Source organism: Podarcis raffonei, chromosome 10 (assembly GCF_027172205.1).
Source record: "Podarcis raffonei isolate rPodRaf1 chromosome 10, rPodRaf1.pri, whole genome shotgun sequence".
NCBI classification, from domain to species: domain Eukaryota; kingdom Metazoa; phylum Chordata; class Lepidosauria; order Squamata; family Lacertidae; genus Podarcis; species Podarcis raffonei.
The window spans coordinates 77,336,347-77,351,367 of record NC_070611.1 but is presented as its reverse complement, the minus strand read 5'-3'; the positions used below and the strand labels follow the sequence as shown (position 1 = coordinate 77,351,367).

The 15,021-nt window shown below is 47.1% G+C and overlaps 3 protein-coding genes across 9 annotated transcripts in view; 2 read left to right on the top strand and 1 right to left on the bottom strand.

Annotated features, from left to right (window-relative positions):
• Positions 1-15,021, bottom strand: part of LOC128421706 (zinc finger protein 883-like) — a 268,891-nt gene that overhangs the window by 79,558 nt on the left and 174,312 nt on the right. The window lies entirely within an intron of this gene.
• Positions 1-15,021, top strand: part of LOC128421728 (oocyte zinc finger protein XlCOF6-like) — a 226,920-nt gene that overhangs the window by 150,193 nt on the left and 61,706 nt on the right. The window contains exon 1 of one of the 7 annotated variants that reach the window (XM_053404889.1): positions 7,388-7,450. The exons of 5 other annotated variants lie outside the window; for them this stretch is intronic. The gene's annotated coding sequence lies outside the window, so the exon portion shown is untranslated. Of the gene's footprint in view, positions 1-7,387; positions 7,451-15,021 lie in introns of those variants that run through there. One more of the 7 variants, XM_053404872.1, reaches the window with a different exon arrangement.
• On the top strand, positions 1,658-13,331 carry LOC128422914 (oocyte zinc finger protein XlCOF6-like). The gene is made up of 2 exons (XM_053407532.1): positions 1,658-2,818; positions 11,314-13,331. The coding sequence occupies exons 1-2, from the start codon at positions 1,775-1,777 to the stop codon at positions 12,619-12,621; spliced, it is 2,352 nt and encodes a 783-aa protein (XP_053263507.1). The 5' UTR covers positions 1,658-1,774; the 3' UTR covers positions 12,622-13,331.

The window sequence follows — 15,021 nt, the reverse complement described above, 5'->3', positions numbered from 1 at the left end:
CGACATGCACTGCGTTAAAGGAAAATGTGATGAAAATGGTTTATAGATGGTATATTACACCCGTAAAATTGGCAAAAATGTATAAAACATGTAATAAGGGTTGGAAATGTAAAGAAAAAGAGGGAACATTTTACCGTATGTGGTGGGATTGCAAGAAGGTGAAGGGTTTCTGGGAATTGATATATAATGAGTTGAAAAAGATGTTGAAATATACATTTGTTAAGAAACCAGAGGCTTTTCTTTTAGGAATAGTAGGAAATGAGATAAATAGAAAGGACTGTAAACTTTTCCAATACGCAGTAACTGCAGCAAGAATACTACTGGCTGGCCCAAAAATGGAAACAGGAACAACTACCGACGTTAGAAGAATGGAGAATGAAACTGATGGACTATGCAGAACTAGATAAACTAACGGGGAAGATCAGATACCTACGAGACCAAAAGTTTATTGAAGATTGGGGAAAATTTTCAGATTATTTGAAATGTATATGTGATGAGCAAACAACGCTAGTGGGATTTCAAGAAGCTCTGTGAATGTTTGAGGAATATTGTGTAGAAGAAAAATAAGAGGGTGAAGGTATATAAATTGCAATATAAAAATTAGGAAATGTGTAATTAAAAAAATCGAATAATGGATGATTGTTAGAGAGGCTGAAGGAAGTCCAAAAGAGAAAATATGTGATAAATTTAGATTGGATATTATAAATGTATGTTGGAAAATTAATAAAAATTATTTATAATAAATAAATAAATAAATAAATAAATAAATATATAAGTACAAAAAAATCTTTTCTAAAAAAACCTGAAGCCTTTTTATTTGGATTGAAAGGGAAGGAAATTAAAAAGAAGGATAAAAATCTTTTCTTGTACGCCATGACAGCAGCTAGAACTATGTTGGCCCAGAACTGGAAAACTGATACTCTACCTACAATCATGGAATGGCAGACCAAAATGATGAATTACGCAGAATTGGCTAGATTGTCGGGGAAAATATGGGACCAAGATGAAAAGAAGTTTGTTGAAAATTGGAGTAAATATTTGGTATATGTAAGAGAAAATGCTAAAACTTTAAAGACACTGGCAGGGTTGGAGTAACTCTAACGGCATAAGACAAAATAGTATTAAATAGAATACGCGATGTTATAACTATATGATACTTACCGAAGAGATGAAGGGAAGTCCGAAGCTCGGCAGAGCTTAAGGCTTAGGTGGATGAATAAATGTATAATGAGTGTATGTATTCTATGTGTATGTGTAATAATGAAAATCAGTAAAAACTGATTAAAAAAAGAGAGAGAGAGAGAGGTGGATGGAGGATTATGATGCCGAGGATGGGGAATGTCCAAAGGAACGATGAACCAGAAAAAGGGGGGCCTCTTCATGGACAGAGAGCAGCTGCCTTTCCTGTGAGGAAACAATTAATTTGAAAAGGCTGTATTCCAAGATCACGCTGCGCTATTAACAATGAGTGAGGATTATGAAAGGTGGTGATGCATTGCTATCATTTGACATCATTGCATCTTCATTTCCTAAAAACTGGGAACATGGGTAGGAGGCGGGGGAATATAGGAAATGTTGAAATAAGAAAAGCTGCTAATGGCATTTGATATGTTCTCTTTCCCTTTGTTCTCTTCCTTGAAACCAAAATAGGATTGCCTTTCCGCCCATTCTGAAGGTGATACAGAAGACAGTCAGAATTCTGGGAGATGGGGAACCTTTCGTTTCATTAGGAATAGCCATTAAAAAGTGTGAAATGTGGAATATGCTTCACTGAATGAGCACACATATCTCACATCAATTAACTCAAACAGGGGAGAAACCATTTAAAGGTATGGAGTGTGGAAAGAGCTTCAGTCGAAGTGATGAACTTGGAATACATCAACAGACTCACACAGGGCAGAAATTATTTAAATGCAGGGAGTGTGGGAAGAACTTCAGTCATAGGGGAAACTTAACTTTACATCAACGGACTCACACAGGGGAGAACCCATTTAAATGCCTGGAGTGCGGAAAGAGCTTTAGTGAGAATGGAACACTTAGAAGACATCAACAAACTCAAACAGGGGAGAAACCATTTAAAGGTATGGAGAGTGGAAAAAGTTCCACTGATAGTGGAAAACTTAGAGAACATCAACGAACTCACATGGGCAAAAAACAATTTCAATACAGGGAGTGTGGGAAGAACTTCAGTCATAGGGGAAAATTAACTTTACATCAACAAACTCACACTGGGGAGAAACCATTTAAATGTATGGAGTGCGGAAAGAGCTTCAGTCAGAATAGTAATCTTAAATTGCACCAGAGGATTCACACAGGGGAGAAACCATATAAATGTATGGAGTGTGGAAAGAGCTTCAGTCAGAGTGGACACCTCAATATACATCAACAGACTCACATGGGGGAGAAACCATTTAAATGCCTGGAGTGCGGAAAGAGCTTTAGTGATAAAGGAACACTTAGAAGACATCAACAGACTCACACAGGGGAGAAACCATATAAATGTATGGAGTGTGGAAAGAGCTTCAGTTTCAATGGAAACCTTAGAACACATCAACAGACTCACATGGGGGACAAACCATTTAAATGTATGGAGTGCGGAAAGAGCTTTAGTGATAAAGGAACACTTAGAAGACATCAACAGACTCACACAGGGGAGAAACCATATAAATGTTTGGAGTGTGGAAAGAGCTTCAGTTTCAATGGAAACCTTAGAACACATCAACAGACTCACATGGGGGACAAACCATTTAAATGTATGGAGTGCGGAAAGAGCTTTAGTGATAATGGAAAACTTAGAACACATCAACAGACTCACACAGGAGAGAAACCATTTAAATGTATGTAGTGTGGAAAGAGCTTCAGTTACAAGGCAAGCCTTAGATTACATCAACGGACTCACACAGGGGAGAAACCATTTAAAAGTATGGAGTGTGGAAAGAGCTTCAGTCAGAGTGGACAGCTCAATATGCATCAACCGATTCATACAGGGGAGAAACCATTTAAATGTTTGGAGTGCGGAAAGAGCTTTAATGATAATGGAACACTTAGAAGACATCAATGGACTCACACAGGAGAGAAACCATTTAAATGTTTGGAGTGCGGAAAGAGCTTTAATGATAATGGAACACTTAGAACACATCGACGGACTCACACAGGGGAGAAACCATATAAATGCATGGACTGCGGAAAGAGCTTCAAGCAGAGTGGGCACCTTAGAAAACATCAGCAGACACACAGCGGAGAAACCATTTAAATGTATGGACTGTGGAAGCAGCTTCAGTCAGAGAGGAACCCTTGATTTATGTCAACAAACTCACACAAAACACAAACCTTATAAATATCAGGAAAGTAGATAGAGGTTCAGTCCTAGTGGAAGTTCTAAATCAACAGACTCACGGACAGGAAGAACTTTAGTACTTGAAACCTGTCAGATGCTTAATGCTGTCCAGCTGGCATAGATAAGACTCCGGGCTCCCAGCCAGTTCCAAACTATTTAATTTATTTGACAAAGTTCAAAAGTACATCTCCAGCGTTTCAATTTGCGTCCTTCCCCTTTGTTGCACAGTTGCCGCGTCTACTCTTTCTTTTTCCTTTTCCGTACCCAGCATGCAAGTCTGTGGAAACCCCTCCCCTGACTTCCTCTGTGTACAGAATGACTTGTTCCAGGCTCATCCTCCTCCCTCTCTACGTCAGACCCACTGTCGGACGACAGGCTGCTAATGATCTCTTTAGGCTCTCTATAATTGCTGGTTTCTGTTCTTTCATCTTTTCCCGTTTGCCTCTCCCTGACAAAACCCTTCAAACCATCTACAACCTCAAAGAGGAGAAGCAGTTTAAATGAAAAGATTGCAAAAAGTGCTTTATCTATAAAGGAGTGTTTATCTGGACTGCTGGTGGTCAGTGAGGATTAGGGCCGGGCGATATATTGTTCCAAACTGGTTTCTAGACCACATCGTGATAGCCTTCCAAAAGCAATGGATATGGCAACACGCCACAGATCACACTGTTTGTTTCTGGGATGCTGATTTGCCTGGAAGCAGCCGGCAGAAAGCTTTTCTTTGTGAAGCCCCTGCAGATGCTGAGTTGCTGGCTTCCCTCCCAGACGACAGGAAGCGAAAGACACACCTCCATTGCCCTGCGTCCTTCCAGCCTCTTTCCTCCCTTGCTCCCTTCTGCCGGTGTGTCTGCCTGACTTAGATATCCTGTGTACTGTATTTTTTTACTGCTGAAACTGGATTTGCTCTCAGGAGCTAAGTTTTGTGCCTCACTGGGGACCCAGTGAGAACTGTATGCTTTGAAAGCTAAGTAAACTATTACTGAAGAAGTCCTGCTGCCTCTGTGCGTGTTTTTGACCTCAGTGGGGGATTTGCTCTACATGTGGCCCCTACTCTGCTCATTCCCTGGAGTTGCTGTACTCAAGCATGCAAGACGGGTGCATCTGTGTGCACTCAAAAGCAAATAAAGTAGGACTCGCTTTTCTAATGAGAGTGCAGTGGTACCTTGGGTTACAGACGCTTCAGGTTATAGACACTTCAGGTTACAGACTCCGCTAACCCAGAAATAGTACTTCGGGTTAAGAACTTTGCTTCAGGATGAGAACAGAAATCGCACGGCGGCAGCGGGAGGCCCCATTAGCTAAAGTGGTGTCTAGGTTAAGAACAGGTTCAGGTTAAGAACGGACTTCCGGAAGGAATTACGTTCTTAACCTGAGGTACCACTGTAATGTGTTTTCAACTGTTTTTATTGGTTTTTTAAATTTTGTAATCTGCTCTAGGAGATTCGGATTACAGACAGGGAACTAACAGTAATGATGATGATGATGATGAAGTTATATTGCTTAACATGTCCCCTTCCCAGTCATGAATACTTGAGGGCTCTCCTGGGTCCATCATGGTCGCTTGAGGCCCATGTCCAGCTCAGGCTACTTCCCCACCCCACAGACCTTTTGGGACAGAGAGGACATGGCCCTGGTCTTCCCTGCTCTGCACCAGATGGGATGGTTGCAACGCTCTCTGTGTGGAACTGCCCTTGAAGGTGACTTGGGAACTGGTCCAAAATGAGGCAGCCAGATGATTGGCTGGGTTGCCTCTCTTTATGAATGGGATTTCTTTCCCACCTCCTTGTCCAAGGAGATCAAGGCGGCATCCATGGGTCTACCCCTCCCCACTGAGTCCCCCCAGAACAAACACATTGGATTCCTGTTTTAAAACAGTTGCACTGGTTGTTTCCTTTCCAGCAGGACCTCTCCTGCTCTCAGTGCCTTGGCTTGTGAGACCTCCAGTGGTGCTTTCATAGAACTGTAGAGGTGGATGGCACCCCAAGGATCATCTAGCTCAACCCCAGGCAATCTCAGAGGCCACGCTTGCATCTGGAGGAACTGAGCACTGGAGGAGAAAATGGGCCCTCCTCCTCCACAGATTGGCCTCCTCCTCTTTTAACACCACCTTTATTGGTGGCCGCTGCCTCTTGTGGGAGGGAGTTCCACAGGTTTTACTCTGCCCTGCAAGAGGAAGCGCTTTCTCTTCTCTGCCTTCCTTCCTTCTCCTTTCACAAGTGAGGTTTTAGGGACCAGGGTATATTTCATGTCCGAATGTTTCCATCTGCAGACAACCTCTGTTGTAAATGGGGACTGATCCATACATCTGAATGGGGTTTATTTGCATGCATTTCAGCGCTCCTGGATCCAAGGGGTCAGCAGTGCATCCATGCAAAGCAAGAGCAGAGCTGCCGCCCTCCTGCGACCCTCCCCGCCCTGACTTGCCCCCCTCTCGCCATGCAGCGCTGGGACCCCCGCTCTCCCCATGGGCCCTATCCTGGGAGAGAGGAGACTCACCGGATCCCATCAGGCGCCCACAGGCAGCCTCTGCAGAGCCGAACCAACGGGACCCCCACACGCCCGACGTCTTGCAGGAAAGGGAGGGGTTGGGCTTTCGCTCTGGAGAACCCTGCCCCCCCTCTTACTTTCCTCTCTAGGAATCTAGCTCGTTTCTGTTTAACCCTTGGCAAGCCGAGCGCACCCAACTCACGCCTCTCCCTCTCTCAAGAGCCGGAGCATCGCGCACCAATGGCATCCCGAGAAGGCGGAGGAGGAGAGGTTTATGGATCACTTCCGGCAAGGGATACCTTCAGTTTTGGACAGCAGCTGAACGGCCCCCTAACAGCTGGCCCCTGAAGACGGGTCCTAAGAAATCTTCACTGGCTCCCGGTCCGTTTCCGAGCACCATTCAAAGTGTTGGTGCTGACCTTGAAAGCCCCAAATGGTCTCAGCCCGAGGAAAACATTTCCGCAAAAAGATCAAAACATGTAGCCGCAGGTGATACAATAGGAGCCTTTCTGCAAATGGCCTTTGCAACACAACTCACAGGATGGTAACAAAGTATACACATTTGCCTCTTTACAACGTAGCCCCGTTTCCTCAACGAACCCACCCGTTTCTTGATGAAATAGAACTTCTGCCAGGAAAACCTGAGCTGCAATAGTAAGGAGAGCAAAACAGCAGCCCTGTCTGACCCCAGTCACGTGGCAGGAGAATCTTCCTGAGCCCCCCCCCCTCCGTGAGATGGGGATGCTGAAATAGGCAACCGATGGACAGACTTGTCATGTTGCCAAAACAGGAACTCGGAGTCTGATCTGATTTCCGTGTACAACTCTTTTTGTGACGCAAGCGGGGATGTTTTTGGGGTGCTCTCTCTGTGACGGGGGGGGCTACTATCTGAGGGTGTCCAAATTGCAACGCGCTTTATTTCTGGGCTGCGTCACTCCTTGCATGGGGGGGGGGGCTCTGCCTGCAAACAGATCAACAGCTGCCTTGCTTTCTTCCTGGCCTCCTTGTGCCTCCTCTGACGGATACACAAGGGAGGAATTTTACCTGGGTGTCTGGTGTGTCTCTCTCTGTGTGTGCAAAAGCCCAAGCCCCATTTTTCCCGTAATACAGGAGTCACAGAGCCCCACCCGCTGCTCAATGTGCAACAATACCGTCCTAAAACATGGGGTGGATCTAAGCTCATGGCCTGGGGTGGGGGAAGGAAGGATTTTGCAATGTAAAGATTGTAGGGGGGACCCCGCTTTGCAGCTGGATGGCCCGGATCAGCCCCTCCCGCGCTCTCCTAGTAAGGGGGGAGGGGAAAACAATTCTTCCCCTCCCTTCCCGGCACAACCTGCTTTCACGCCGCCCACACAACCCTCAATCCCCCCCCCCCCAGTATGTCACACCTCTTCCTCCTCCTCCAATCCGGCTTCTGTTTCCGGAATGAGCGGAGAGAGCCCCCCTCCCAACCTGCCTGCTTCTCCCGGAAGCGGAGCTTCCACTCCGGATTGCTGCTCTGAGCCGTAGCTCGGGGGGGGGGGGGAGGGCTTTCGGAAAAGGGAGAAGAGGCGGCAGGTAAATCCCCTACCCACCCACGTGGATGTAGCAGGAAAGGAAAGGAGAATCGGGAGCGAGAACAAAGAGGTAAAGGGGTCGCGGAGGAGAGAGGAGAAAAGGATCCAGAGACCCCTCCAGCTCCCCCAAGCACCTTCCGTGGGGTCTGGATCCCTGCGCGCGTGCTGCGAAGGGGGCTTTCCTTGGCCCCTTGGGTGCCTTGGCAGCGGCGGACATGGGGAATCTACGCAGGGGGTCCCCACGAGGACCCCCATTGCCCGTTTCCCCCGCGCAGGCATTCCTGGGGTCCTGTGGGCTCCGCACGGATAAAGCCAGGCCATGAAAGGGTTAACGGGCGTGAGGGACGCCTGGATAGAGACCCCCGTCCCTAATCTGCTCGTCTTGGGGTGGACCCTCAGGATGGAAAGATGGAGGATGAGGGCTGAGGGCTGAGCCGCGCCAAGGGGGGGCTCTGGGTGCAGGGGAGACTCTGGGACAGAGGGAGGGAGTCGAGGAAGTGGGGAGGGGGAGCATCCCTGGGGCAGGGAAGGGCAGCACTGGTGGGGGGGAGAGAGGAAGACCAGTCTTTGAGGACACGTCTCCATGGTGGCGCCTGCGGGGATTTTCTGGAGGGGCCGCCTAGGCTTCACCCTCCCACCCAGGAATCGGCCACCCCTTCAAGGCGACCAGAGAGGGATCCCTGAAAAGTGGGGGGTCCAGTCCCCCCACCCCTCCTTCCTGTAACCTCCATCCTCTTCCCACCTCATAAGCCCCCATAAGCCCCTGCCCTGTCCAGGAAGAGAGGAGGGGAGAGGCCTTCTCAGAAGCAGCTCTTCGGTTCCGCAATCCCACCCAGGAAGCAGCCAGGAACCTTTTCCTCTCTCTCAGGCTTCCATCTTTAAGTTTCTCTTCCACTGCCTGGTTCCAGTACAAAGAAAAGACAGTAAAACATCAGACATTAAAAACCTCCCGATAGAGGGTTGCCTTCAGCTGTCTTCTAAATGTCAGAATGTTGCCCATTTCCTCGCCCTCTGCCTGCTTCCCTGTAACTTCGCATCTCACGGGGGGGGGGGGGGGAATCAGCAGAAGACCTTCGAAGGACCACCTCCCTGTCCAGATTGAGCGATTTTGGGGGAGATGCTCCTTCAGGTCTACAGGGCCGAGGCTGTTGAGGGCTTTAGGTTGCAGATCTTGCTGCTCCATAACGATCTCATTCAGCAAATAAATTTATTACTGAAGGCAAAGAAGCATAACAGGATCCAAAAAATAGCAAAAACTTAACTTATGTAAAACCCTAACTCAGCATACCAAAACAGCACTCAAGTATGAATCACACAAGCAGAGTAGAGAAATAGCAGACTAGGAAGTGGGACCAGGCACCTTTCGACCTTGTAATTTATATTCTATTAAATGTCAGAGTAACCTTGGGACTGGATAACAAGCCTGGCTCACTCCAGTTTAAACCAGCTTCATCTGGTTCCCCAAAACAAGAAAGGTTCTTCATAACCTCATCGCAACTTATCCCACCACCAGCTCTCAGCAGAAAGGAAACTGCCAAGTTTCAGGAAGCCTGCATTAGATCAATATTTTTCTATGCCTGGAAAATGCAACCATGACAATTTAAAGATCAGCACTAACAATTTGAATTGTGCTTGAAAATGTGCTGGGAGCCAGGAAAGATCCTTTAGGAGCAGTGATATGTGGTCTCGGTGGCTGCTCCCATTCAGTTGCAGTTTGGGGTCACCTTCTAAGGTAGCCCCATGTAGACCACATAGCAGTAGTCCATGCCGGAAACAACCAGAGCATGCACCACTCTGGCGAGACAGTGTGCGGGGAAGGAGGGTCTCAGCCTGTGTTCCAGATGGAGCTGCTAGACAGCTGTGAGTCCAAAATGACCCCTAGGCTGTGCACCTGGTCCTTTAGGGCCACAGTTACCCCATTCAGGACCAGGGGGTCCCCCACACCTGCCCACCCCTTGTTCCCCAGGGACAGTACTTCTGTCTTGTCAGGATTCAACCTCAATCTGTTAGCCGCCACCCATCCTCAAACCACCTCCAGGCACCAACACAGGGCATTCACCACCTTCTCTGGTTCCAATTTAAATGAGAAGAAGAGCTGGGTATCACCCACATACTGGTGAACACCCAGCCCAAAACCCCTGATGATCTCTCCCACCAGCTTCCTATAGATATTAAAAAGCATGGGGGAGAGGATGGAGCCCTGAGGCACCCCACAAGTGAGAGCCCAGGGGTCTGAACACCCATGCCCCAACATCAATTTCTGGACATGGCCCAGGAGGAAGGAGCGGAAGCACTGCATAACCATTTCCCCAGCTCTCCTCGAGGGTCCAGAAGGACACCATGGCCAAAGGTCTCCAAAGCCACTGAGAGATCTAGCAGAACCAGGAAATAGCTTTCCCCTCAGACTCTAGCGCATCCGAGATTATCAACGAGCACAACCAGGGCAGTTTCTGTTGCATGATGAGGCCTAAATCCCAATTGGAAGGATAGTGGTGGCAGAAGCTTTCCTGGTCCTGCACCCCCAAAAGCTCCAGGCACAAGACTTTCATTAGCTTTGAAGGGGCCATCGGATACTTGGTGGCCTTTTCTTCAAAAGACAAATATTCTGAATACTTTTTAATTGATGTATGATGTAAATAGTGCTTCTGTTTTACATATTCCACATTGGAGAGATTCTGATACACAGATCTGAGTTCATCGCTCCCCCTGAAACTGATGTGTTAGCAGCACTACAAGCCTGGGCAGTGTGTTTGGGGGCCCTGGGCTGCCTAGACAACAAGACACCCTTCTCAGCCTTGCTTATATGGTCCCAAGGAAAGCAGAGCAGTACGTTAGGCACCAGCTTGGCTGCAAGAGTGGCTGGAAGGAGGTGTGCAGGACACCATGCAACTATCTTAGAGACTCCACTCTGGATTTGTGTAGGTTTTCCTCCATAGCCTTTTCTTCTTCTGAAGATAACTCACGAGGCAGCAAAGTATTACGACCAGAGTTTTCCTTCTCGATGGGCTTCCTTCCCTGATTGACGAGCCCCATCTGCCCTTCACTTTCCTCTGCAGCAGGGGCAGAATCTGCTTTCTTGACTGTGGGATTCACTGTTGTTCTCATCCTCTCCATCCACCAGGGCCTGCCTTCACCTGCAGCAGAATTCCCTAATAAACCAAGGATTTGAGACCCATCAGCTATCCTCACCTGGTTTAGCCGGCCGATTGAAGCCGTTCCTGGGATTGTGGCCTCTGTTGCATGCTGACAGCTTCTGGAAGCCACAGGTGAGAGCTGAGTGCAGGGTGGGGACCAATGGTGGATAAATTACCCCATAAGGTGCATGACATTTCCCCCACCAAAGGAACTACCACTCCCCTAACACCCCATGACATCGTATGATTATGATATTTAAGACAGAACAGGAACAAATTCATGTCCCCAGAAATAACACAACCTCAGTCCATTAGTGAATCAATACTACATTTTCAAGGTACTACATATTCCACTAAGTACAGTTTATCATTTGGCCTTGAATATCCTGCTTTTCTGTGTCATTTTAGGATAGTCCTGCGTCAGAAGATGGGCACGAGATCAGACAGGACATCATTCTTTAAAAAATCAAGCTGCTTTATGAACATTGGTTGAGGATTTTGATAGTTGCTCATGAATTATTATCATTTGAGGACATTGCAACTTCACTTCATAAAAAATGGGAACATGGATAGGAGTTGAGGGAATGAAGGAGACATTGAAATAGGAGAAGGTGCTAATGGAACTTGATTTGTTCTCTTTCCCTTAGTTCTCTTCCTTGAAACCAAAACAGGATTCCCTTTCCTCCCACTCTGAAGAAGGAGATGGAGAAGGCAGTCAGAACTCCAGGGGATGGGTCACCTCCCCCCCATTAGGAATAGAAATTAAAATGTGTGAAATGTGGACTATGTTCATTGAATGAGCACACATAGTTCACATCAACGACCTCCAACAGGGGAGAAACCATTTAAAGGTATGGAGTGTGGGAAACGTTTCACTGATAGTGGAAACCTTAGAACACATCAACGGACTCACACAGGGGAGAAACCATTTAAATGCCTGGAGTGCGGAAAGACCTTTACTGGTAATGGAAACCTTAGAAGACATCAACGGACTCACACAGGGGAGAAACCATATAAATGCCTGGAGTGCGGAATGTGCTTCAGTGAGAATGGAGACCTTAAATTACACCAGCGGATTCACACAGGGGAGAAACCATATAAATGTATAGAGTGCGGAATGAGCTTCGGTGATAATGGAAGCCTTAGAACACATCAACGGACTCACACAGGGGAGAAACCATATAAATGTATAGAGTGCGGAATGAGCTTTAGTGATAATGGAAGCCTTAGAAGACATCAATGGACTCACACAGGGGAGAAACCATATAAATGTATAGAGTGTGGAAAGAGCTTTAGTGATAATGGAAGCCTTAGAAGACATCAACGGACTCACACAGGGGAGAAACCATATAAATGTATGGAGTGTGGAAAGAGCTTTAGTGATAATGGAAACCTTAGAGGACATCAACGGACTCACACAGGGGAGAAACCATTTAAATGCCTGGAGTGTGGAAAGTGCTTCAGTAGTAATGGATACTTTAAATTACACCAGCGGACTCACACAGGGGAGAAACCATATAAATGTATAGAGTGCGGAATGAGCTTTAGTGATAATGGAAGCCTTAGAACACATCAATGGACTCACACAGGGGAGAAACCATATAAATGTATAGAGTGCGGAATGAGCTTTAGTGATAATGGAAGCCTTAGAAGACATCAACGGACTCACACAGGGGAGAAACCATATAAATGTATAGAGTGCGGAATGAGCTTTAGTGATAATGGAAGCCTTAGAACACATCAACGGACTCACACAGGGGAGAAACCATATAAATGTATAGAGTGCGGAATGAGCTTTAGAGATAATGGAAGCCTTAGAAGACATCAACGGACTCACACAGGGGAGAAACCATATAAATGTATAGAGTGTGGAAAGAGCTTTAGTGTTAATGGAAGCCTTAGAAGACATCAACGGACTCACACAGGGGAGAAACCATATAAATGTATAGAGTGTGGAAAGAGCTTTAGTGATAATGGAAACCTTAGAGGACATCAACGGACTCACACAGGGGAGAAACCATTTAAATGCATGGAGTGTGAAAAGAGCTTCAGTCAGAGTGGAACCCTTAGAAGACATCAGCAGACGCACAGCGGAGAAACCATTTAAATGTATGCACTGTGGAAGGAGCTTCCGTCAGAGTGGAACCCTTGATTTATGTCAACAAACTCACACAAAACACAAACCTTATAAATATCAGGAAAGTAGATAGAGGTTGAGTCCTAGTGGAAGTTCTAAATCAACAGACTCACGGACAGGAAGAACTTTAGGAATTGAAACCCTTCAAACCATCCACAAACTCAGAGAGGAGAAGCAGTTTAAATGAAAAGATTGCAAAAGTGCTTTATTTACAATGGAGTGTTTAAGGAACATCCAGGGACTCTCACATGGAAGATCCCATTTTGGTGTCTGGAGTGTGGGACATCTTCCTCTCAGAGTCCACTCTTTTCTTCACAGAAATGAACTCGGCAGGAAATCAGTCTTGAACACATTTTGTGTATGTGAAGTTCTGGTATTTATGTGTAAAACTGTATAGTAATGAAATATTGAAGGCAATGTCAAACAATGTGATTATAATCTAAGATGTAAAGTACCTTTCAATAGAGAAGGGGTGAGGGTTTATCTGGATTGCTGGTGGTCAGTGAGGATTAAAGCTGGGCGATATATTGTTCCAAACTGGTTTCTAGACCACATCGTGATAACCTTTCAAAAACAACTGATATGGCAACACACCACAGATCACAGTGTGTGCTTCCGGGATGCCCATTTGCCTGGAAGCAGCCAGCAGAAAGCTTTGCTTCGTGAAGCCCCTGAATATGCCGAGTTGCTGACTTCCCTCCCAGAAGGCAGGAAGCGAAAGACACAAATCCATTGCCCTGTCTCCTTCCAGCCTCTTTCCTCCCTTGCTCCCTTCTGCCGGTTTGTGTGCCTGACTTAGATATCCTGTGTGCTCTATTTTTTTACGGCTGAAACTGGATTTCCTCTCAGGAGCTAAGTTTTGTGCCTCACTGGGGACCCAGTGAGAACTGTATGCTTTGAAAGCTCTGTAAACTATTACTGAAGAAGTCCTGCTGCTTCTCTGTGTGTTTTTGACCTCAGTGTGGGACTTGCTCTACACGTGGCCCCTACTCTCCTCCTGCCCTGGAGTTGCTTTACTCAAGCATGCAAGACGGGTGCATCTGTGTGCACTCAAAAGCAAATAAAGTAGGACTCGCCTTTCTATGAGAGTACAGTGGTACCTTGCGTTACAGACGCTTCAGGTTACAGACTCTGCTAACCCAGAAATAGTACTTCGGGTTAAGAACTTTGCTTCAGGATGAGAAGAGAAATCGTGCTCCGGCGGTGTGGCAGCAGCAGGAGGCCTCATTAGCTAAAGTGGTGCCTCGGGTGGGGTGCTGTCTTGCTTTGGACATGAGGGAGAGCAGAGATGATTCCTTGGTCCTGATGTGTGCTGAATAAACTGCTTGTAAATCTGCTCACATATGCCTCTCCAGCCACTTCTCTTGTGCCTTTACTCTGCTGAGTGTGCATGCCCAGCTTCTGAAGCTCAGCTTGCAGTTTCATGCTGATCCAAGGGCTGGAGATCGCCCAGCACAGCTGGGGGGCTGCCATTTGCCCCCAATTCCTTGGCTGCATCCCAACACTAAGCACTGGAGGAGAAAATGAGCCCTGCAGGATCAGGCCAGAGGGCTCCCTCCTAGAAGGGAGACAGAGCAGAGGAGCCACCCATCACCCTGTCCTCCTCCTCCTCCACCACAGATTGGCCTCCTCCTCTTTTAAACCACCTTTATTGGTGGCCTCTGCCTCTTGTGGGAGGGAGTTCCATAGGTTTTATTCTGCCCTGCTAGAGGAAGTGCTTTCTCTTCTCTGCCTTCCTTCCTTCCTTCCTTCCTTCCTTCCTTCCTTCCTTCCTTGCACCAGTGAGGTTTTAGGGACCAGGGTATATTTCATGTCTGAATGTTTCCATCTGCGGACAACCTCGACTTCTTGCAGGAAAGGGAGGGATTGGGCTTTCGCTCTGGAGGACCCTGCCCCCCCTGTCTTACTTTCCTCTCTAGGAATCTAGCTTGTTTCCATTTAACCCTTGGCAAGCCGAGCGCACCCAACTCACGCCTCTCCCTCTCCCGAGAGCAGGAGCATCGCGCTGCAATGGCATCCAGAGAAGACGGAGGACGAGAGGCTTATGGATTACTTCCGGCAAGGGATACATTCAGTTTTGGACAGCAGCTGAACAGCTGGCCCCTGAACACGGGTCCTAAGAAATCCTCACTGGCTCTAGATCCGTTTCTGATCACCATTCAAAGTGTTGGTGCTGACCTTGAAAGCCCTAAATGGTCTCAGCCCGATGAAAACATTTCCGCAAAAAGATCAAAACATGTAGCCGCAGGTGATACAACAGGAGCCTTTCTGCAAATGGCCTTTGCAACTCAACTCACTGGGTGGTAACAAAGTATACACGTTTGCCTCTTTGCAATGTAGCCCCGTTTCCTCAATGAATCCACCCATTTC

Bases quoted from the DNA above. Each gene is read 5' to 3' on its own strand.
- LOC128422914 (XM_053407532.1), top strand. From the start codon at position 1,775: ATGAGCACACATATCTCACATCAATTAACTCAAACAGGGGAGAAACCA. The intron at 2,819-11,313 runs GGAGAGAAACCA...GTTCATTGAATG, and splicing joins CACATCAACAGACTCACACA to AGCACACATAGTTCACATCA.